Source organism: Lynx canadensis, chromosome B2, assembly GCF_007474595.2.
Source record: "Lynx canadensis isolate LIC74 chromosome B2, mLynCan4.pri.v2, whole genome shotgun sequence".
NCBI lineage: Eukaryota > Metazoa > Chordata > Mammalia > Carnivora > Felidae > Lynx > Lynx canadensis.
The window spans coordinates 64208207-64233020 of record NC_044307.1 but is presented as its reverse complement, the minus strand read 5'-3'; the positions used below and the strand labels follow the sequence as shown (position 1 = coordinate 64233020).

Below are 24814 nucleotides of genomic sequence, written 5' to 3'. Positions count from 1 at the left end.
TTATGATTATCTTAAGACAACTTTCTTTTGAAGATGTGTGATTGTACATGCAGAACCATTATTTTACTGTGCTACACTGTATATTTTTTTTAAAAAGACACCATGGAGTGACAAAAACAGCCCCAAACTGGGCTATTTGCCACTTACATAACCAAAAAAGGTTTAGCATTCAAATATATGTAAAGAATATCAAGAAGAAAAAAAATGGGGGTGCCAGTTGGCTCACTCGGTTGAACATCTGACCTGGGCTCAAGTCATGATCTCATGGTTCAGGAGTTTGAGCCCCGCATCGAGCTCACTGCCTTCAGCAGAGAGCCCACTTCAGATCTTCTGTCTCCCTCTCTCTCTCCCCTCCCCTGCTCGCGCTCTCTCTCAAAAATAAACATTAAAAAAAATCCATTAAGAAAATGAAGAGATTTCACCAAAAAAGCTAATATAAATTTTGAAAAGATGTTTAACTTCTCTAATTGGATAAGTTAAAAGAGAAAAGGAATTTAGCTAGGATACTGGATATAAAACCCAGATTTTGCCTACAGCAAAATCACAATGATCTACCATTTCAAAACCCTATACAGGCAAAAATCAAATTTTCTGATGATTATCGAATATTGACAAGTATGTGGAGCAAGAAGAACTCTAATACACTGCTGGTAGGAACGTAATTGCCAGTAGGAACAGAAAATGCCTTTACAACTTGGTATCACATTGTAATACTGCAAAGGCCTATACCATAGGTTCCAGAATTCCACTCCTTGCATGAGAGCACCCATAACTTATGCAAGAATGTGTAGCAGCCAGTTTGGTGTTTCCAGAATTACCCAAATGTCCACTGAGAAGAGGAATGGAAAAACTGTACGATATATTCTCACAACTGAAAATAACTACAACCTTACACAGCAACATATATGACTCTTAAAATACAGTGTTAGTAGAAAAAAAGCAAGTAAAATACAAATGGTAAGAAGGCATTTCTATAAAGATCAAAAACATGTAAAGTTACACGGCTGCATCAGGAAAAAGCACACAGGTTGCTGTTTAATAACAGAAATATTCTGTTTCTTAAATTGGAAAATAGGTTCATAAATGTAAGCTGTGCTTCATAACTTACTCGTGTTATACGTGTTTTGGGTATCAAATACCTCATTCTTAAGTTTTTAACACAAGTGCGAAAGGGATGGTGAATGAACACATAACAAAATGTGCAGTTATTACCTTGAAGGCTAGATAAAAATGGGACTTTCGGGCGCCTAGGTGGCGCAGTCGGTTAAGCGTCCGACTTCAGCCAGGTCACGATCTCGCGGTGCGTGAGTTCGAGCCCCGCGTCAGGCTCTGGATGGCTCAGAGCCTGGAGCCTGTTTCCGATTCTGTGTCTCCCTCTCTCTCTGCCCCTCCCCCATTCATGCTCTGTCTCTCTCTGTCCCAAAAATAAAAATAAACGTTGAAAAAAAAAAATGGGACTTTCACTTTCTGTATTATTCTTTCCTGGAACATTTAAATGTTTACAATTAACAAGTAATATATCTGGGGAGAAATGAATACAGAAAACAAACTGCATAGAAATCTGGAGTTCATTAATAGGAGAAGCAGTAATTCTGTTTTCAACTTACACAATTTCTCCAGGATGCCCTCAATTAAACTAATTGTGGTTAAGTTCAAAATATTGAAAAAAGCTTCCAACAAAAATAGGTTTAAAATGTCAGTTTTTACTGAAAGCATACACACTTCTTTGTAGTTAACAATTCGACTTCATCTAATTTTTATTATACTAATTTGCTACTGTGGGGCGACGTCTGCACTTTTCCAGTTTTTTTTAATACAGTAAACCGCTACATTTTTTGATGTAAATTAAATAAGTAAATGAAAGTAAATGAATGATTCTCGTTCCCAAGGGCCGTCTTTTCCATTTTTTTTTTTCACGAGCATCAAAGCGTAGTGCGCCCTGAGAGCTCCAAAGTAAACAACCTAGAATGTTTGCTGCCCTTCCAGACCTGAGCAGTGACCGGAAGGACGCAGGTGTCCAGGCTCTCGAAGGGCTGGGGTGATCTTCTAGCCCTAGTCCCACCCCTGAGCCGGGCGGTGAAGGGACCTGCCCAAGACCAAGACTTGGGTGGCTGAGCCGAGGAAGAGAAGCTCTGCAACACCCAGCACCTTCAGACTCCCGACACACACGCGGCTTCCCCGAGGGAGGCTTTTCTCGCGGCGCTCGGCCTTCGCGACCCCGCCCGCGACCTTGGCCCCGGGGCCGGGCGCCTTACTTGCCGCTCTCCACGCGGTGGCCGGGATGTAGCCAAGCAACCGAGCTAGCCTCGTTACAGTCATGTTGCCGACCTCCTGCAGCGTCCTCTGGCCCAGCAGAGGATGAAGGAGCAGGAAGAAGGAGCCAGCGGCGCAGTTCGGAGCCCAACCCACAGGCGGGGCGGATCTCTCGTGAGGCGGGGCGTGCTTGAGATTGGGTGGGGCCTGCGTACGGAGGGGCGGGCGTGCGTGTGGCCGGGCGGGGCGGGGCTTCCAGAGCTCTTCTAGGAGTCTGTGCTCCCATCCTGGGCTGTGTGCAGGAAAAGGCGGATGGAGAGCGTCAGCTTTTTCGCGAAGAGCGACTCAAGCTACCCTGACCTTCCTGGTGATTAAAATCCCAAATCATGGCTGAAGTTGGATGAGGGAATAATTCCGTGTATTCCTCTTAATCTGAGGCAGAGGTCTTTTGAAAGATCTCTTTTATAGTATACAAAGATAAAAGTACCTTTTACTCTTTTGCCCGTGTAATAGTTTTCTTTCCCCTCAATTCTCTTTTGTTTTTTAAACATCTAGTTGTTCAGTGCACTAATTCGTGATTTCTGACTCATTGACTAGATGACCTGAAAGATGACAGTTGTGAGTGAAGTGCAGAGCAAGAGGGCTTGCCATCTGGTCCAGGCTGTAGTGGAAGGAGCCCTGCCAATTGGCCCTTGAATTCCAACAGTTGCAGTGGTGTTTGAAACATATGTGGCAGATCAGGAGGCTTTATGTAACTTATGGAAATCTTTACAGAATCACAGTGCAGGTCCCTAGATTTTTTTATTTTTCAGAAAATTTTTTGGCTAACTATTGGGCGCTGGTAATGTCTGACAGTGTGACATTAGGGGGCTATGCAATCTGAGTTTCTCATCAAGAACTGGGAGTTATCTGATCCTCCTAGATAAGGAGTCCTTTTACTAAGAGTATTATATACAGATCAGGGCCGGAAACAAAACTCAAGCAATTTTTATTAGCAGGTAGCTCCCACACATACATTTGACCCTTAGTTTTATATATAGCTTAACAACAAGTTGCTTGTGACTAGTTGACTGAGGAAAAAATTCGAAGCTGTTATACAGATGGCTTTGCTAAATATACTGACTCAGCTGTCAGTGGACTGCCTTGGCATTTAGAGCCCCATTTAACAGAGGCCCTGAAGGAACAGGGTGGGGGAGGACAGAGAGAGATGCCTGGGGGAGAGATCCTCTCAAGAGGCTAGAACTTTATTTTACACTTTGCCTTCCCGGAAGGAGACATGGCTTGAGATAAAGCTCTAAAGATCTACATCACTTCATGGGCACTGGTTTAGTCAAGTGGGCAGGGACTGGGAATATAAAGGTATTGGAATAGTCCTTTGGAATAGGACCTCTCAAAATCACTCCAAAGCATAAGAACATTTGGATCTTGTTGCTCAATTAAAAAAAAAAAAAAAAAAAAAGGCTCCCATTTCAGAAGGTCTCTTAATCAGAAGAGATTACTGCTACTTACCTATCACTCCATCACATACACCAAAATTTCATATCTTAAAACAATAAACACTTATTCTCAGTTTCTATGGGTCAGGAATCCAGGAGCCAGTGTACCTCTGGCTCTCTGGCTCTAGGCCTTAAGGGAGGTTGCAGTCAAGGTCTTAGCTGGGGATCCAGTCCCAGATGGAGGCACAACTAGGGGAGGATCTGCTTCCAAGTTTACTAGCCCAATTACTGGCAGGATTTAATGCCTTGTGGGCTTTGGGACTGGAAACCTCCTTCAGCTCTTGCTACGTGGGCTTCTGCAAAGGTCACTTCATAATATGTGCAGTTGGTTTTCCACAGAATGAATGACAGAACAAGAAAACTGCTCAAGATGGAAACCACAGTCTTTGTGATCTCATCTCAGAATGACATCCCATCACTTTGATGTAGTCTATCATTAGAAGTGAGTCAGTATATCCAGAGCCCTCCAAGGGGAAGAGATTACACAAAGGATGAATACCAGCAGATGGTGATCAATGAAGGCCATTTTAGAGGCTGCCTACCATAGTGACCCATTTTGTAGACATCAATCAGCCTCCTTCTCTCACCACAGCTGGACCCACTACCAGGTAGCCATGGTGGCATAGAGATATACATATACTTTTAATATAGTCTTTTCCCCTGCCAAGACTGATTGGCTAGCACCACTACTTGCAGTGAACAATCTGTCTCCCTGATATAGCACTATATAGCCTGGGTGGCAGGTTTGATTACAATGGAATCTTACGATGATGAAGGAGGTAGCAACTTGTTCTATTGGAACAATGATACTGCATTTGGATTGGTTATACTTCTGACTTATACTTCTTTTATACATTCCTTCTGTGGACTTACTGAATACCTTATACTACATATACTTTATATAACATCCCACACAACATTGCTTCTAATCAAAGAACTCACTTTCCTATGAAAGTTGTAGAATACTGATGCCTCTGGGATTAACAAGCTTTATCACATATCCCCATCAGACCAGAAGCCAACTGGTCTTATAGAATAATGGACAACCCTACTGAAGGTTTACTTTTGGACGAAGGTCAGAAAATACTTTGAGATGCTGTCCTAAAGGTCTTGGCATATGCTCCAAATGACTTAACAGTGTTTTCAGTAGTATTTCTTCTGTTGACAGAATAACAGGATCCAAAGAGTAGTAGAGGGACTAATATCTTGTTATATTTAATATACTGTCCGTATATTTTGCTTTCCATTGTGAGGAGAGGCAATCTGCCATGGGTCCTGGGCCTCCCTTCATATTATTGCTGAGTATGCTAACGGCAAGGCTTATCCATCTCCTGATACTTAGCAATTTCCGTAGTTAGTCATATAGGCATCTAATAGAGTATTACTACCATTTAACTGCTGCTCCCCTGGGGAAAAGAGACTGGCTTCTTTGCTGCTTGCTCAGAACTGCTTGGCCCTTGGCTCTGGACTTTTCTCCTGTGATGCAACCCATAGTGTGTACAGGAGTCATCTGGCCCTCTACATCACTGTGGGAATTGGGGCTCCATGAACTAGTGCAAATATGCTGATGCTTTGACTATGATTTTGCTGTAATAGTCTTTGGTACCCGGGAGTCTCCTGTTGGCATCCATTTCACTGTAGCAAGCAAGTCTACAAGCAGGATAAAATCTTAGACCCTTTATGGTTCTCACTATCCATGATTCCAGATTCTGTTGGTGTACCAATTTTTGTACACAGAGTGGGGTACAAGGGGATAGAATGTATTCTCTGCATTGGAAGTTGGGATTGTAAACTGGTCATTTTTAGCTCATTCCTCTAGGTTAGGACTTAAAAAATTGGTCATGGTGCTAACTAGGGTGATTGGCCCTGAAGACCATGGAAGAAAAGGGAATAGGGAAAGGAGTCTGACTAGAACTTGGGAGATCTTATCTCCTGGATAAGATCCTCCTCACAATACCCATGTTGAATTATAAAAATTAAACAAAGATCTGCAATCATATATAGGCAAGGCCACTCAAGACTCAGATCCTTGCATCAACCACTAGGTAAAGACATTTCATTCACTGAGATACTGGTTGAACACAAAGGAAACGGAATAAATGGCAGTGGTGACAAATTGTAACAATTTAGCCTCATGGCCGGCCAGTGGCAGAATTGAGAGCTGTATGGTTTTGTTTTTAAATCAGACCTTTGGGACAAAACATGCTGCTCCTCATATCCTACCCTGGAGATTGTTTCAATTTGTCTGTAATAGGGCTCTGGAATTTGTTTTAAATTTTTAATGTTTTATTTTTGAGAGAGAGAGCATGAGCAGGAGAGGGGCAGAGAGAGAGAGAGAGAATCTGAAGCAGGCTCCAGGCTTCAAGCTGTCAGCATAGAGCCCAATGAGGGGCTCAAAGTCAGGAAATGCAAGATTATGACCTGAGCCGAAGTCGGATGCTTAAAAGACTGAGCCACGCAGGCGCCCCTGGAACTTGTATTTTGAACAAGTAATTCAGGTAATTCTCAACAAGGAAGCTTGCAAAGCCCTGTTCTAACTATATTTTCTTCCCCATTGGTGCACACATGTGCTTATATATTTAGTAATTTCTCTTTTCTTTCCTATCTTACACTATTTTGTATATGGGGTGGTGGTGGTTAGGTCACAATTTTGTCTATGGGCTGCATACTACTGAGACAAGATCATTACAGAACTAGAGGAGGAATAGACATCACATGGAGATTCTGGACTTGAAAGTGGATGAGGGATAATAGTATTATGTTAGGAAAATTGTACTGTTAGTAATATGTAAATGTGTAAATATGGGAAGAATGGTATATGTTGATTAGAAAGACAAAGAGATTGGGGTGCCTGGGTGGTTCAGTCAGTTAAGCATCCTACTTTGGCTTAGGTCACGATCTCGCGGTCTGTGAGTTTGAGCACCGCGTCAGGCTCTGTGCTGACAGCTCAGAGCCTGGAGCCTGCTTCAGAATGTGTCTCCCTCTCCCTCTCTGCCCCTCCCTTGCTGGAGCTCTGTCTCTGTCTCTCTCTCTCTCAAAAATAAACAAAACATTAAAAAAACAAATAAAAAAGAAAGACAAAGAGATGGACAACAGTTGATCTCTCATGTTTCTATATTTGATTTTCAGTCATTAATCCTATTTCATATGCTTGGTGGACTTTGGTGAGAGAAACGGTTCCATCTTCTACTGCAGAAGCTGAGAAGGTTGGATATACTTGCTGTCTTTGAGGCCTGACAGCCTGAGTGCTGGCATAAACTAACCTTGGTCAGTTGGACATTCCCATCAGACTTTGAATCTGGAAGGAGTGATTCAAATAAGCAGAGTGTTTGGAATCCTGTTTTCAGAAGCACCACTACCAGTAGACATATACACAAACTTTCAGCTCTTTTTGAGGTCAGAGTTTGGCTACAATTTTGGTCATCCAGCTTCCTTTGGCTTCTATCTGTTTTCCAAAGCTCATTCTCCAGCCTTTCCAGAAATTCTGTGAGCTACCTAATATTCTTCCAATAAATTCTTTTTCTGCTTAATTTAATCATAATTGCTTTTTGTTGTTTGCAACAAGAATCCTTACGGGTATACACTTCAGTGAGATTCATTCTGTAAAAGTCAATTATAGTGTTTCAGACAATCACTTCCCCTCTCCCTCAGAACCCCATCCCACCCATAATCCGAATTTGGAGGTAAATAACATATGACAGTTTCCCTGGTAAATGAAAAGTGAAATCTGTTAGATTTTAAACCATGATCATTGATGTGCTTTTAAAACTGTTTTAAAGAGGGGTGGGATGGAGGGGAAAGTGGGTGATGGGCATTAAGGAGGGCACCTGTTGGGATGAGCACTGGGTATTGTATAGAAACCAGTTTGACAATAAATTTCATATTAAAAAAAAAAAAACTGTTGTTTTAAAACCAACAACCAACCAACCATGATTATAAGAGCAATTTATCTTCAAATAAAATGATTATGAGTAAGAATGAGTCCTTTGATAAACCTGGAAGATTATTCAAACTTAGAATAAGCATATTTCAAACTCAGGGCCAAGTATGTCAAGATGAAAAATGTGTGTGGCAAAAATATGTGGTGGTTAATGCATATATTTTATTTTCCAGTTATAATGCACTTGGTATATATTGCTTAGTCAATTCACTGAATTTTCAAACACTTTTACAAAGTAAAGAATTATGGAGAGCCAATGAAGTACCTTTCAACTACTTAATATATGCAAAAGATATAAATTATAAAAATACAAAGGCTGTAAGTTATATAATTATGCTGGTCTATACAATTAATTAACATAGTCTATCCAATTTTAAATAAAAATATACTCTAGTATTCTGAAAATAAGCAAGTGTTTTAGCTGTTCCTCCAGATAGTCATTTGTTCATTTATTAACATCAGAGGCAATAACACAATGCTAAAAATAAAACATGCATCAATTATACAACATACTTACAAAAACCTCTGTCCACCACAACTGGTGGATGCAAACAGACCTTCTATCCACCCTTAGTGCATTATTTTTCACAAGTAAAACAGGAAAGGAAAATAGTGAATTTAATGCTATTCAGCACCTTTAGTAAAGTCAAAAGACTTAAACATCTCCATATATCAAAAACATTTGCATCTGTATCCCCAAACATGTAATTATTTTGTTCCATTTTTAACATGAATTATTTTATTTACATTACTTTTTAGTTCAACAAATTTTAACAATATTTAAAAATTATCTAAATTCATAAAAGTATTTCATAAATTTCAACACTTACTATGTACATACAAGAAAGTCCATGAAAAAGTTAAAGAAATATAGTCAGAAAGTTCAAGCAACACTACCAAATTTAGCAAAATTCCAACCAAATCTACGCAGAGGGCATTCAAACATTCAAAAATCTCTAGATGCTGCTAACATGAACATGAAAAGTTCCAGTAATAAAAGTCAGTATGAGAAATAATGTTGAAATCACCAGTAGAAAATATATTTTAATAGGCATGACATATGTTTAATAGCAATAGTAATAATGACTTTTCTAGAAAACTTTTTTAACATGTCATCTAGGAACTACCTGGTTTGACTGGGCTAGAGTTGATTTCTTCAAAAAATATACTTTAGCAGCCATAGTTTTATTTCCAGTTAAAACATAGTAAAATGTTAAAAGTAAAATTTATAATTAACTAAATAATACCCCAATACTAGAAAATTTAAAATCTCATGCTATTCTAGCGATAATGGCCTTTAATATGATGTGTCCGATGTGAGAATTGTGGAAAGCCAATAATAAACAATCAGATATACATATGGGCTTAAAGTTTCACTGAAATACTTATGTAGCAAAATATATGAAAAAGTAATAGAAAAGTAAAAAGATAAAATTAAAAAAATATTGCACAGCCACATTACCTAGAAAGTAAAGTTGATGTTTAAAAAGCTCTAAACATGGATGATATAAATTATCTTCCATACAAAAAGGTATAAATATTCTTAGAACTATCAGCATCTACAGCTTAATATAATACATTATTTGAATCATTGTTGAATGAGGTAATTATCAAGTCTCTAACAATGTTTTTATCCTATTGGAAATATTTGAGGGCAGCAACCAGAAAGAATTTCTCTAAAAATATTTCCGAATCAAGAACAGCTATATGTGCAGCTCTCCCAATGAGTGAATCAGCTGTATTGGGCAATGCATTGATGACATTATATCGAACCAAGTTACAGTCCTTGCTTTGCAGAACTGGGCGAAGCAAGTTGTGGATCATTTCTGAATAGATCTGTCCTATGGAACAAATAGAAAGTAGGAAAATTAGTTCATGTAAGTAACTGAAAAAAATTCTATGCCAACTTTTATGTAATTTATAAAATTTAGTTTTATTATTTCCATTTAAAGCAGACAAATGTCTTTTAAAAGGTTTTCTTTTTCTTTGACCATCATTTTTGAGATGATTTTATAAAAAATATAAATAACCACATTATTTATCTAGCCAAGTAAAATTGCAAATTTATTATAAATTCTTGTCAATTTGATACTTTAATTCAAAGCAATGAATATAACAGAACAAACAGTTTTATTCACATTAAGTCACTTATGACTTGTTGAACCATTGTGACAATAAGGTAGCCATGCTAAGACATTTTGCCTTTTACACAGTATAGGGAATAGTCAGTAATACTGTAATGGTATTGTATGGTGACAGATGGTAGCCACACTTGTGGTGAGCATAGCATCATGTACACAGAAGCTGAATCACTACACTGTTCACATGAAACTAATGTAACGTTGTGTGTCAACTATACTAAAAAAAAAAGACATTTTGCTTTTTATACTTTTAAAACTTGAACCTATAGCAAGTACTTTAAAAATGTTTGTGGCATTCAACTGTATTCCACATATTTCCACATTATTCTGAGCAAAAACAGCAACTTCCTATAGTCAGAAAGACAATGTGAGTTTGGCTCAAAAGTCAGACAGAATTCTTTTTTTCATCCAAGGGTTTATTTAATGCTTGGGTCCTGCTTTTAAATCCAAAATTGTGCTCCTGTCTCCCTCTCTTTGGTTAATTCTTACAATGAATTTATTGAGCTCATTCTAAGCATAAGAGATGAAGGTTATGTGTGTGTGTGTGTATATACACACGTATATATACATATATACATATATTCGTTATATATACGTATATATATGTATATACATATATGTAATATGTATGTATATATACATATATGTAACATATATACGTAATATACAAGTATATACGTGTGTGTGTGTATACATACAATATATATATATATATATATATATATATATATAAAAGCACAAAGTTCCTTACGAGGGGCAAACAGTTTTTAATGCTTGTGTATCACCACCTTACTATAGACGAGTGCAAACATATATCCATGGACCTGTGGATTTTAGGGAGGCAAGTATCAAATTTCTGAGGAGAGGCAGAGTTTATCCCTGAGGAATCATGAGAAAGGAAAAGAATATGGAAGTACATTTAGAGAAAGGAGAGAGAGATATTTGAGAGATTATTATCACATAAATTCATACAAAACTTTTTCTCTCACCTCTTCTCTTAGTTTTCATTATGGTTGTCAAGCTGGATTTCTGGTTCTACACTATTTAAAAAGTATTTTTACATAGGAAGAAATCCAAACCTGTCTTTATTAGATTCCCCCTGCCCCCTAGTGGCAAAGATCACTGTTAAAACAAAGGGCATTTCTCTAGTTTTTGTGACCCATCTGGAAGTTAAATCTCTTCTTAATTTATCCTTAAATCCCTGCTAGAACAGAAGTTAATAATAATAATTAAAAAAAGGTTATTTTGATGTCACAAAATGCTAAAAAAATATGTGTTAAATGAACAGAGCACCCATTGTGTGTCAGGCATCATGCTAGGCAATGCCAATACAAATATATGTAAGAGAGAGTCCCTGCCTAAACAGGCTGCTCACTGTTAAACTGTGGAAAATGCAAAGGATTAAGAGTTCATTTAAAAATCAGCCTCATTCCAAAAAAGGGACTGAGGAAATATGGGAAGGAAGGACACCTGTGTTTTTGCCCTAAGCCTGTAATTAATTAATCACCAGTGACTTTGGATCAGCCACTTAGCATCTCTGGGCCTCAATTATAAAATGAGCCAACAAGACCCAAGTCTCCTTCTGGCTCTAAATAGCTATGATTTAAATTTCTTTTATTATTCAAAACTAGCAAAAGAATATATAAAATCTTTACTACTTTATTAAAGTGAGGTAAGTCTTTGCTGCCATCTTTGATGAAAAGCAAGATACAGCAGAACACGCAGCATGATTGTTACCATAATCACCAATCCCAACAATTGTGAGGAAATCAAAGTACAGATTACCTTTGAGGCAGCAAAAGCAGCATTTGTAATTAGATAAAAGAACTCTTTCATAAGAATGATGGTTTTATTGGCAAAAACACCACATGCCAGGAGAAAAGAAAGGAAAAAAAAGAGTAAGGATAGATGTTAATAACAGTGGATGGAAAAGGAAATAAAGGGAGAGATGAGAGGAACAAGAAAGAAAGAGACTACAAGAAAAATTTGGGAAAAAGCTCATGTTGTAGATACAACTGTTTGAAATACTTCTTTTTTTTTTTTTAATACATAGAGATTTTACTGAGAAACTGATAAATAACTCAATGTAAAATAATGAATCAAAGTCATAGGCAGGCATTTCAAAGAATAATATGATCAATTAACATAGGAAAAAAGTTTTAATCTCATTTGTAGTTGGTGAAATACAAATACAAATCACAATGGGATGCACTGTCAGAGGAACAAATGGAGATAAAATACTTCTAATTTACTTAGTTACCTGACTGTTTGTCCTTTAAAGCTGTTTTACACATTTCAATACGAGCAGAGTGATAAGGAACGTAGCGATCCTGTAGAGATCCCACTAGCACAACATTTTTGAAATAGTGAAGCCCTATGAAGAAAAAATATGGAATTATAATGCAGTAAGTAACCAGATTTAAATTATTAAGTTAATTTAAATTAACTTTTAATTTAATATATTAAGTTAAATTTAATATTTAATAATTTAATTTAATAAATAATAAATAATAATTTAATACAAATTAAATAAAAGTTAATTTGAATTAACTTTTAATTTTATTAATATATTGTATTTAATATATTATATTAATTAATTATATTCTATTAAATATTTCTATTAATATATTATATTTAATATTAAGTGACCACAATTTTTTAAATTTCCTCAGTAGTACTAATAAGTTTATGGCTTTTTAAATCTGATGAATTCGTTCTCCAATTTCCATATATTATCTACAAAAAAACCCCTACCTTCATTGTTATGTAGTTTATATGCTGGTATGAGAAATGTGTGTTTGTGCTTGAGTGAGAGCAAGGACTGTGACATGGTAGTGCGTGGGTACGAGAGAGATTATATAGGGTGGGATAAAATTCTACAAGGAAGTATTTTATGACCTTCTTACTTTCTAAAAGATAATCCTCAATATTTAGGGCTGTTTCCTAAAGAAACAAAATCACACTTTTCCATAAGAACAAACAGTACACCCTATATGAAATCATTTAAAGCTGATTTTTAAGTTCTCATCTGACTCTTGCCTAGTGTTAATATTTTCTCCTTATTGAAGTATGAGTCAAGAGAATACATACTTAAGATTTTTCAGTAAAAATAGGAGGTTTGTGATCCATCCATGGATTTTAGTCAGGTTCTTCTATTTTTTTTTCAGCAAACTGCGTGAATTTAGGTCTTGTGATACTTTGAACTAATTAACTCATTTAAGCACTGAAAAACCAAGTTCCTGTCCACTTTACTACCAGTAATGTTTTTTCTTAAATACTCTTGGATTGCTAGTGGAGCCTTAAAAAAAAAAAAATGTTTATCTATTTATTTTTGAAGGGGGGGTGCGCGGAGGGGCAGAGACAGAGGGAGACGGAATCCCAAGCAGGCTCCACACTGTCAGCACAGAGCCTGAGGCAGAGGCTGGAATTCACAAAACCCACGAGATCATGATCTGAGCTGAAATCAAGAGTCGGAGGCTTAACCAACAGTTGGCTCCCCGCCTTTTTAAAAAAATGTTTATTTTTGAGAGAAAGAGAAAGAGAGAGAGCATGCACAAACAGGGGAGAGGCAGAAAGAGAGGGGGACAGAGGATCCGAAGAGGGCTCAGCACTGACAGCAGGGACCCTGATGCGGGCGAACCCACAAACCGTGAGATCATGACCTGAGCTGAAGTTTAGGACACTTAACCAATTGAGCCACTCAGGCACCCCACTACCAGTAATGTTCTAATTTTACTATGTGTTACTAATTTTGCTATGTAGCTCAGACTAATAAATAAAAAATAAGAAATCCATGTGGTTATTAAATAAGATACAAGCCAATAATGACAATACATTAGGATTGGGGTGCTTAGTTTAGGTCATATAATTTTGTTCTGGAACATTCCAGAGTAAAATTTTGATACTTTTTGCCTACTGAAATTCAGGGTTAGAGACAGGCCAATTGTGGGGACTACTGTGGATCCAGAATATCCAGAGCACCTTTGTAGATACTCCTTTCTCTCTTGGAACTTATGATCCTAATAATGAGAGATTCTAGACGCACATACGGGCAGGTGGGACTGTATTTACCCTCTATGTCAAATAAGGTCATTCTCCCTTTTTCTCAATGAGAAGATAACCCTCTGTGGCAATCTGGATATATAAAACCTTAGGGATATAAATGAAATAATCAAATGTCTGTAACAGGAATTAATTCAATTACACATATTTAAAATCATATTTGAGAAAAATATTAACAAAAATTATTTTTTCCCTTCATTCTCACATTTTGTGTGACAAACTAATTCTACTTTTAGCATGATTTGACACCTTGGCGTTACTCTGGGAATCACCTGTGTGTCCTAGAGCAGAGGTCTTCAAACTGGTATACATCTACCTTCAGGGGTAATTTAAGACTTTCCATGCACTTGAAACTGTATGTTATATATGCACAGAGTTATACATACAATGTCACATCGTATATTAATTATACTTCAATTAAAAAAAAACTCTAGATGGTGAGGATGGGCATGCATAGCTTTAAGGAAACTGAATTCTAGATCTCAACTTCTGTATGAGGGTTTTCCTAAAAATGACTTGTCCTTCTCCCACTTTATTAGAGAAAGGCATTTCTCCAATCTATTTCAGATTTATTGTGGCATATGGCCTGAGGTATAAAAGTCTCTGGGGGAATGAAGCAAAATACGAATGAAATACAATGTTTTCTGACAAAAATAAGTTTGACTTGACTGTATGACAGTAAGAATTAGCACTGCCAATTAGATTTTATGGCACACAAGTTCTAGAAACTATATGAACTGATATATAACTCCAACTGAGTGAATTTATATTTTTATGAAAATATAATTTCAGGAAGTATGTACTACCTTATATGCCAGAAAATATATCCTTTGCCACTATTTAAAATTATAGAAAATTTTTTTAGGTGTCACCCTAAAATTATACAAGGGGTACATACTTCTTCAAAATTCTTTTAAGGGGTAGCCCAAACCGTGAAAAAAACTGTCCTGTAGTATACCATCTTTACTTCTACCCGAGCTGTTCTAGGTACTGTGCTTTCTGAATCTAAGTTGATGCTGTTTACTAAAATTTTATCCCAAGTCGCATGAAACCAGCCTATGTAACAGCATAGCTGGCTTTTTCGTTTTTCTGAAAGATATATATTTGTGTTCCCCATAAAGGGCTATCATACTGTGCAACTTCAGGTGTCACAAGAATGACACTTCTTGGGGCTGCGCATTGCACAGCCTATGGCAGCCTTGCTAGGTAACATTCATTTGTGTGCTTTGCTAAATGACTATTTTTCCTCAAACTGCCAGCACCTTCTATCCCCTCTTCAGTCTTACCTCATGACCTTGCTTCCTCTTTCACTGAAAAATATAGAAGAATCAGAACAGAACTTCCACATACTCCTATCTTAACCAAACTAACCTACCATACCTGTGACTTCATGTTCTGTCTTTGCTCTTCTACTGATGAGCTGTGTATGTTCCCACCTTAAGCCAGCCCTTTCACTAGAATGTGAGATGCCATTCCCTCCTTCCTAGTTAAAGACATGGCTCTAGTAGCTGTCCTGTCCCTCTCTTGTATCATCAATTTTCTCTTTTGTATGAATCATTATTATTAATAAAACACTGTAATATCTCCCATTAAACAAAAAATCAATGAACCTGTCCTTAGACTCTATACTCCCAATGACCACCCAATTTCTTGGCACTGTTTTATTTCTATACCATATATTGTAAGAATAGGCATTATATTAACATCTATTTTTCAAAATAATAGCTCCTTGCAGAGATTCTGACATGCTTCTACAGGGAAATGACAGTACAGTACTGTACTTTTTTTTTCAATGTTTATTTATTTTAAGAGAGAGAGGGAGAGAGGGAGTACAAGTGAGGGAGGGGCAGGGAGAGGGAGAGAGAATCTCAAGTAGGCTCTGTGTTGTCAGCGTGGATCCTGACATGGGGCTCAATCTCATGGACCGTGATATCACGACTTGAGCTGAAATCAAGAGTTGAATGCTTAACTGACTGAGCCACCCTGGTGTCTGACAGTACTGTACTTTAAAAATGCATTTTAAAAGTTAGTGGTCTAATTTTAATAACAGTTTTTCAACAACAATGCGTTAATACTAATATTGTGCTTCTGCATGGCAGGTTTACTTTATTAGCCAAGAACCAAGTTAGTTAAATAGACTATGGCTCAGGGGGTATCTGGGTGGCTCAGGCGGTTAAGTGTCTGACTTCAGCTCAGGTCATGATCTCACGGTTTGTGGGTCTGAGCCTACTGTTGGGCTCTGCACTGACAGCTCAGAGCCTAGAGCCTGCTTCAGATTCTGTGTTTAATTAGAGTTCAGTTACAATTTTAACAATCTTGGGAGGTAGAATGCAAAGAAGTGAGGTCAAAGTTTTGCAAAATGCAAAGTTTTTTGAGGTATTTCAAAAAACTAAGTAATTTAGAAGACAGAATACGATTAAAATGATGAAAGAAGAGTTAGCAAAAGAAAACAATATGTTCAGGTTTAGACATATTCAGTTTGATATGTAAGTAGAGATGTCTAGAGGGCAAATGAAGACTGGAATTCATTGATGAGGTCAGTGTGGAGGTGTAAAATCCAGGTATATATTGGGCAATCTAGTGGGTACTCTGAGAGTAGAGAAGCATTGAATGAGAGAGGGCATCAAGAAAGCTTTTAATAGCAGGTAGTATTTGAGTTTAACTTTAGAAGATGAAGAGAATTTTTGTTTTTTTTTTAAGTCTGTCCATTTATTTTGAGAAAGAGAGAGTGTGTTTGTGCATGAGCAGGGGAGGAGCAGAGAGAGAGAATCCCAAACAGGCTCCATGCTGTTAGTGCAGAGCCTGACATGGAGCTCAAACTCACAAACCGTGAGATCATGCATGACCTGAGCTGAAACCAAGAGTCCAACACGCAACTGGACTGAGCCACCCAGGCGCCCTGAAGAGAATCAGTTCTAAAAAGATGAGTAAACACATGGGGAGGAATGGTGGTAGAAAAAGCATGGGTGAGTGTAGCATAAACATGTGTGGTATGACTAAAACAAAGGATATATCTGTGGGAAGAGCAGGATATGAAATCAGTAAAAGAATCAGGAACCAGATTATAAAGGATTTGATGCTGTAAGTCATGGAATTTAAACCTCATCCTGAAAGCCACAAGCCATCATGAAAAGATTTTTCAAACAGGAGCAATATGGCCTGATGTAATTTTCAGAAGATAATTTTATCTAAAGAAGAAGTAAGACTGGGGAGAAAGGGGCACAGAGGAGGCAGAGTAACCAGTTTGGAGGCCATAGCAATAACTTCAGCAAGAGTGATGAAGGTTGAACTAAGAAAATAGCAAAGAAAAGAAAGAGAAGCCTCTATTAGTTTAAGAAGGCTGAATGTTTCAGGGCTTAGTAACTAAGCAGATGTGTGGGGAGAATGAGAAGAAGTCTAGAAGACAACTTCCAGGTTTTTGGTTGTGCAGACTGTGTTAGATGTAGAATTGAGAGAAGTGAATCTGAGGGGAAAGATGAGGTATCTAAAAATATTGCATTTGGGGCAACCATGAGACATCTAAGCAAATGTGTTTATTTAGTAGGCAGCTGGACATGTAAGTCTAGAATACAGCCTAGAGGACTAAAGTAAAGATACATACTTGAGTTACCAATGGTGAAGATGGATATAAAATGATGTTGTCAAAGAAGAATGTACAGAGTGAGAAGAGCAGATGACAGAAGCTGGAGCCCAAGAACACCTATATTTAGGGGGCAAGGAGAGAAAAGGAATCTACGTCGGAAGCAAAGAGCCAGCATGGAAGAAAATCAGGAAAGGCTGATAAAGACTGGGAGGTAGGAAAGCATTTCAAGAAGGAGGGTATTTTCAATAGTCACAAACAACAGCATGTTCAACTAAAAGAAAGAAAAGAGATACTTGGATATGGCAAGTTTCAATGGAGAGGTGAGGACAGAAATCAGATTATAATGAATTGAAGAGTGAAATAAAGGTGAGGAAGTAGTGAAAGTAATTGTTTTCTTTTTTATGAGGCTCAATTCTTATTAAAAAAGAGAAATACGGGTGCCTGGATGGCTCAATCGGTTAGATGTCTGACTTTGGCTCAGGTCATAATCTTGCCATTCACGAGTGTGAGCCCTGCATTGGGCTCTGTGCTGACAGCTCAGAGCCTGAAGCCTGCTTCAGATTCTGTCTCCCTCTCTCTCTGCCCCTCCCCTGCTTGCACTCTGTCTCTCTCTCTCTCTCTCTCTCTCTCAAAAATAAAGATTAAAACAAATTAAAAAAAAAGAAATAGAACAACATAGAATCATTGATCAAAGGAGGTATCTATTATTATTAAAACTTAAGATAGGAGAAAACAAAATAACTTTATATGTTAAGGAATTAGTCACTGAAAGGAGAATGCTGAAATACAGAGAGAAGGAATGGGTTCCAAAACAGAAAGGGAAATTATTCTTGCACCATAGATATATATCTTTTATGAACTATAAGGAAAGCACAGGTGTGGTCATGTTTGTAGCTAAAAAGAAAGGAAGTAGAAAAATTCTTGCTTGATAGCCTTGACTCGCAGATAAAGTAGGAAAACAAAGTCATTTGTTGAAGTGAAGGTAGCAGTGGTAGTTAGAAGTTTGATGAAAAGAGGTAAAACCTGCAAAAGCTTCTAGGGAATGGTTAAGATGCTATTAGAGTTAACTAGACGGTAACTCCATGGATCTACCGTGGTAGTGACTTGCAAGTCTGTATGATCCACTTTGGTAGAGCTCAACAAGCCAGGTAAAGAAACGGTAACACAGGTTGCTAGATGGCCATGATGATAATACCTGGGGTAATAATGTATGAATGATTAAAATGATCAATCATGGGGTCTGGGATGGAACAGGAAGGGAGTGAACCATGAAGGACAGGGTAATTTAAGAAAACTTAGTAGGGATCTTAAATAGTCTGAAAAGCAGATGAGAGTAAGGGAATGAGTGAGAAAGAGAATAGAATACTGTTGTCTCAGAATGGAAAATTGATTGAAATTTCAGGAGTGGAATGCAGCCATGAGTAGGGTTCCAAGTGGAGCGGAATGGAAGGTTACTATAGTTGAGAAAGCCTCTATTATGCTTGATGATCATCTAAAGGGTTGATTTAATCAAATTCCCAAAAATGATGCCAAGATTAGGTATATTAAGATCCAAGAAGAATATCTTCTCCCAAGTGTAATTATGTATTTGTCAGTGAACTCTTACTGGGGTTCTCACTGAATATGTGAGGAGTGACCAGGAGATCATTATACTAAAGATGACTAGGGGCCTGGGTGGCTCAATCGGTTAAGCGTCTGACATCGGCCTAGGTTATGATCTCGCAAATGGTGGGTTCGAGCCCCGTGTCGGGCTCTGTGCTGACAGCTCAGAGCCTGGAGTCTGCTTTGGATTCTGTGTCTCCCTCTCTCTCTGACTCTCCCCCACTCACGCTCTGTCTTTGGCTCTCAAAAATGAATAAACGTTAAAAAAAAAAAAAAAAAAAAGAAGATGACTAGAAGGTAGCAGAGCTTGGATGGTACAAATCCAAAGGAAAGTTTTATGACAATAGAGGAGTAATCATTGCAGTTTGAAAAGGAAAGCAAGAGGACGGCTTCCTCCCCTCTCAGTAGTACACAGTATATGAGAAACTGAGCTTCTCCTGTAGCAGGAGTTAGCAAGGAATGGCCTGTGGGATCTGGCCTGCTGCTTTTTCTTTTCTTTTTATTTGAAATAAAATTGTTGTTAATAAAATTGAAATAAAGTTGTTGTTGTTACTGTTTTTTGTTTTTTTTTTTTAACACAGCCACACTCATTTATGTATTGTCTGTGTCTGTTTTTGTGCTACAATGCAACGGAGATCACATGGCCTGCAAAGCCAAAATATTTATCTGGCTCTTCAGAGAAAAAGTTTGCCAATATCTGCTCTACAACCAGAGGGAGTGGGGAAATGAGAGTATGCTGGGGAAGTATCTAGTTTTCACTTATGTCTCCATTTTCTAAAGGAAATGGAGAGAGCATTCTTTGAAGAAGATAAACATTTGAGTCTGTTCCACTCAAATGGAGATTTCAAAGGACACAGTGGAAAAAAATATGGTAGGGAGACAGGAGTGTGAGGGTGAGACAGGAAGAGATGGTAAAGTCAGAGGTAAGGTAATTTATAGACAGTGAGGATGGCAAAGTAGTAGTTGAGGACCTCAGGTTGTAAAAACCTGGAATGTAACGCAAGATAGGGACTATATTTGATAATCAGTTAATAAGAGATGAGTAACAAGATTCATCCAGTAGTAAGAATCTGTAAAGGATATAATTATTAATAGTTTAGTTTCCGACATTTTCCAGAAGAGCTTTATAGCCATTGAATAGGAAGGTAGAAAAATATATGGCATTCAATAAAAAGGGTTAAAGACTGAGGTGGGGGCAGGAGGGCCAGGATATGCAGAGGCCTAGTTGCCAAACTGACTTATGATTAGTACTAAATTATAAATGTCAAAAGTTAAGGATAATTTCGAAGTACCTGTGTTTACACAACACAAATACATCCATTAAAATCAAACAACTATGTTATTAATTGCTTAGCTTTAATTAGGAGTCTATTCATTATTAAAAAATTATAGTTGACTGGGGCAACCTGGGTGGCTCAGTTGGTTAAGTGTCTGACTTCAGCTCAGGTCATGATCTCATGGCTTGTGAGTTTGAGCCCCGCGTCAAGCTCTGTGCTGATAGATCAGAGCCTGGAGCCTGCTTTAGATTCCCTCTCTCTTTGCTCCTCCCTCTCTCTCTCAAAAATAAATTAACATTAAAAAAATTACAGTTGACTGATACTTAATTTTTTAATTTTAATTTTTTAAATATTTATTTACTTTTGAGAAAGGGAGAGAGACAGAGTGTGAGTGGCAGAGGGGCAGAGAGAGAGGGAGACACAGAATCCGAAGCAGGCTTCAGGCTCTGAGCTGCCAGCACAGAGCCCGACATGGGGCTTGAACTCATGAACCATGAGATCATGACCTGAGCTGAAGTCAGACACTTAACTGACTGAGCCACCCAAGCATGCCTGACTGATACTTTTTTAATCACCAGAAAGACATGTGGATAATTTATTTGCTAAAGGCTTATTTTAAATAGGTTTTCAAGTGAATATTTTCAAAACTCTTACCGTATACTTACCTGCTTTATTACTAAGCTTGTATAAGAAAGTTGGCGGGGGTCTGAATGATCTCGACATGTCAGTTGTAAAAGAGAACCTGATTTTTCCATTTCTGCATAAACCCACAGACCTAGAGAGTTATAGATGACATGTGAGTAAAAGTGGAAATACAGGGTAACATATGTCAAGATTATTAATTTTAAAATACATTTCACTTCAAAAATGACATCTACCAAACTAGCATTTCTTAGCTAATAACAAATATATTTGCAAAATATTTCCTTTTTCTGATAACAAATATAAACATATACATTTAACTATGGGTTAATGGTGGTTGACAGAGGACTTGCTATTTCTAGCCTATTCAGTAATGAAATAGATAATGGTTTAAGAAGAACAAATTTGGGAAAATTATACCTGTAGGTATATTTGTTCAAATTATAAAGAAGCAGAGATGGAAAAACTTCAACGCAGTAGTAGATCCAAATACTTAAGCACTGAATCTTCAGTCTAGAGATAAATATAGTTATGGAGGACTAATTGTATAAGGACTAACTCTTAGGATTAGCAATTGGTTAATGTTTTCCAGTAAGAGCTGAATGAAGTTTCATATTTAATTGTATTTCTTTACAATGGTTACTTATCAGTAACCCATACTTAAATGCATCTTCCTCTTAAACTAAGTGAAACCCCAATCACTCTGGAATGGGTTTTCAAAACTGTGCAATATCAATTTCTACTTTTGTTACTTCTGATATTACAGAGGGGAACAGGGGAAGAAGAGAAAAAAAACTCTTTGATTAAATTTGTAACAAGTTTAGTGAAGAAATTCAAAATGCTGCATACTATTCACATTGGGTTCTAGTTTATGTTACTTACTGATTTATCTTTTCATGTCCTCTTTTTAAAATTATAAAAATCTACCACTATCCAAATCTATTTTGGATACCAGAGTTTGGAATGCGGCACAAGGAAAACAGTATGGTTTCTTTGTCAATGAAAGTAGAAGAGAAAATGGAAATAAGAGTTTCAAGGCTCAATGCAAGAGACAAATGAAATCTAATTTATTCTCACAATGGGAATCAATAGCCTAAACTATAAAAACTACTTAAAAATCCAAGGGAAGAACCAAACCAAACAAAAGGCAAACCAAGTATCAGATTTTTCTTTTCTTTCTTTTTTTTGAGAGGGAGAAGGCACAAGTGAGCGAGGGGCAGAAAGAGAATCCCAGGAGGGGCAGAGAGGGGGAGAGAGAGAAAAGAGAGATAAACAGGGCTCACCCGAAGTGGGGCTCGAGGTCACCCAATGTGGGGCTCAAACTCATAACCTGAGCCGAAGTCCGATGCTTAACCGACTGAGACACCCAGGTGCCCCAAGTATCAGTTCTTTCTTAATGAGAATATTCATTCTAATCAAAATTGGGGTCTTAACTCTCATTTAATTTGTTCAAAATTTTAGAATGTATTTTTTCATAATATCCCTTTTTTTTGTTACAAAATCAGATTTAACATCCTACATTAATATTTTATAACTTTTATAATACCTTAAATACAGGTGTTTCCTTTTTATCTGCTCAACTATGGAACAACAGAATAGCCTGTTTATAAGATAAACATTTATTGAAAATATTTAGATAGTTTACAGTTAAAAATGCTTTTGTGACTTCTGACATATATCATCTCAATATAATATTCATTTTCTGAAATGACTTTTATCAGCTTGTTTCATGTGCATGACAAAGTAGAAAAATAGCTGTATCTTTTGTTTCATCAATTCCAAGTATGTGACATATCAGCTCTAAAATAAACACTAGAAAACATTAAATCCGTATTTAAATTTTCTCCCCATGCCGTATTTTTTATATTGAACAATAAAACTTTTTACCTGTATTAACAAGAGCACTGCTATTGTAGAGTGTACCAAGATGAGGTCCAGAAAGAGATAAAAAGGTATGAAGTTTGTTGAGGTAATATCTAAACCTTGGCCTTGTAAGCACTGAACGGATTATTAAATTGCCCAACGAATGTCCAATAAAGCTTTAAGAAAAAAAAAAGACATTTCTCCCATAGTATTAATTTTAAAAAGAAATATTAACGCTAATATCACTATACACTGATGTGAAATACTAAGAATTTGGAAATTTCGAGTATGTTTTTAAATTATGGTTTGATACTTTGAAATGATGTAACTTAGGTTCTGAAGATAAAATGTGAGAATGTAGGAGAAAATTCCTATTATATAATTTAAATGCATATTCTGCAGAAACAAGATATTGCTTATCAGAAAATTTATATTCATAGTTTGTAAGTGCTTAGAAACAATACATTTTAAAGTAAACTACAGTTGACTGGATGATAAATGGGCCTCCTTAACCACACATTGCAATTATTACTCATTAAGTCACGATTAAACAAATAATGAATTGTACCTATAAGGATAACTTAGGAGAAATTACATATCTTTTTCATTTGTTCTCTGGTCTACACTCTAAAGTGGGAGAGTTCTTTGAGTACTTTCAAGGCACAGATAAAATATGTGTATTATCTTACTATAAGTCTAAGATTATACCAAAAGAGTAACTAATATTTATAAAGCACCTCACTTTTATTAAGGAATAGTTAAATCCAAAGAGCCTTTCTGCTTACCATCATTTATAATAGATGGTATATTGATCCCTGGGAATAATAAGCAAGGAAAGAAGAAAGTTTGAAAGCTATCCTTAACTGGCTTATAGATACAGCTAGTGAGAAGCTCAGGATAAACTCCCCTCCCAGGTGAAGTTCCTCAAGCTGTGGGGTGACAGTTATGATGGTAACTAACAAGCCTCAATTAACCAGATAAGGCTTTTGAATAATGGTTGATTTAATTGACAATCTAATCTAAAAGATGTAAGACTTTTGTGGATGAATGAAAAAACTAAAATATTATTTTCAAATGAATAAAAGGAATATAAGATCACCGTGTTAAATTTAGTAAACAAAAGTTTACTAAACTTTTGAGGCAGAATGATTAGTTTTGACTTTTTCTTTAAGTCCTACTATACTAGAACAAACAAACAAACATTTTTCTCTCTCCCATGTCTATCTACAGTATCTGCTTAAATTATGAGACTTATATTGGCTGATCATCATCTCTTGCTTGTGGAAAACAGACTTACAAAGTACAGTCATGAAATCTTGGAAGTATTTCTGTTGCTTCATTTGTTTGTATATATCCATTGCTCTATAATCTTTCTTATTGGTAACCACTTTATTGAGTGAGATATAATTCACGTAACATAAAATTCATTCATTTAAAATGTACAATTTAATAGTTTAAGTGCATTCGCAGAGTTGTGCAACCACCACAAGAGATTTTTAGAACATTTCAACACCTCAAAAAAATCCTATACCCTTTAGCTATCACCTCCCCATTTGCCATCTCCCCGAGCCCTAAGTAATCATTAATCTACTTTGGTCTCTGGTTTGCCAATTCTGGATAATTCATATAAATGGAAACATAATGGTCTCTCCCTAAAGTTTTTAAAATTTTTTCTTTTCTCTTAAATTGGATAAACTGAATTGTCTCCTATATTTCATAATAGTGCAACAAAACTACTACAAATGCTGTAATTTTTCTATAATTCACAGACATAAAAATGTTATATAATATTACAGAATGATGATAAAAGTTACCTTATTTTTGAGACTGTTAGACTATATATCTGAATATACTGTATTATTTCATCTAGAAGGCGATCAGTCATGCTATCAAAATCAGCAAAAGTATCATTCTAAACAAAGGAAAACAGACATATTATATATTGAATATGAATA

General features: G+C 36.7%; 2 protein-coding genes across 2 annotated transcripts in view; both read right to left on the bottom strand.

Annotated features, from left to right (window-relative positions):
- Positions 1-2401, bottom strand: part of SDHAF4 (succinate dehydrogenase complex assembly factor 4) — a 31444-nt gene extending 29043 nt beyond the window's left edge. Inside the window, exon 1 of the mRNA XM_030315787.1 lies at positions 2256-2401. Coding sequence (XP_030171647.1) covers positions 2256-2319 — 64 coding nt within the window. The 5' untranslated portion in view covers positions 2320-2401. The remainder of the gene's footprint in view (positions 1-2255) is intronic.
- A 5430-nt stretch (positions 2402-7831) lies between these two features.
- The window catches only part of FAM135A (family with sequence similarity 135 member A), a 121782-nt gene continuing 104799 nt past the window's right edge, over positions 7832-24814 (bottom strand). The window contains 6 exon segments of the mRNA XM_030315786.1: positions 7832-9530; positions 12091-12204; positions 21020-21052; positions 21055-21129; positions 22884-23035; positions 24674-24771. Coding sequence (XP_030171646.1) covers positions 9325-9530; positions 12091-12204; positions 21020-21052; positions 21055-21129; positions 22884-23035; positions 24674-24771 — 678 coding nt within the window. The 3' untranslated portion in view covers positions 7832-9324.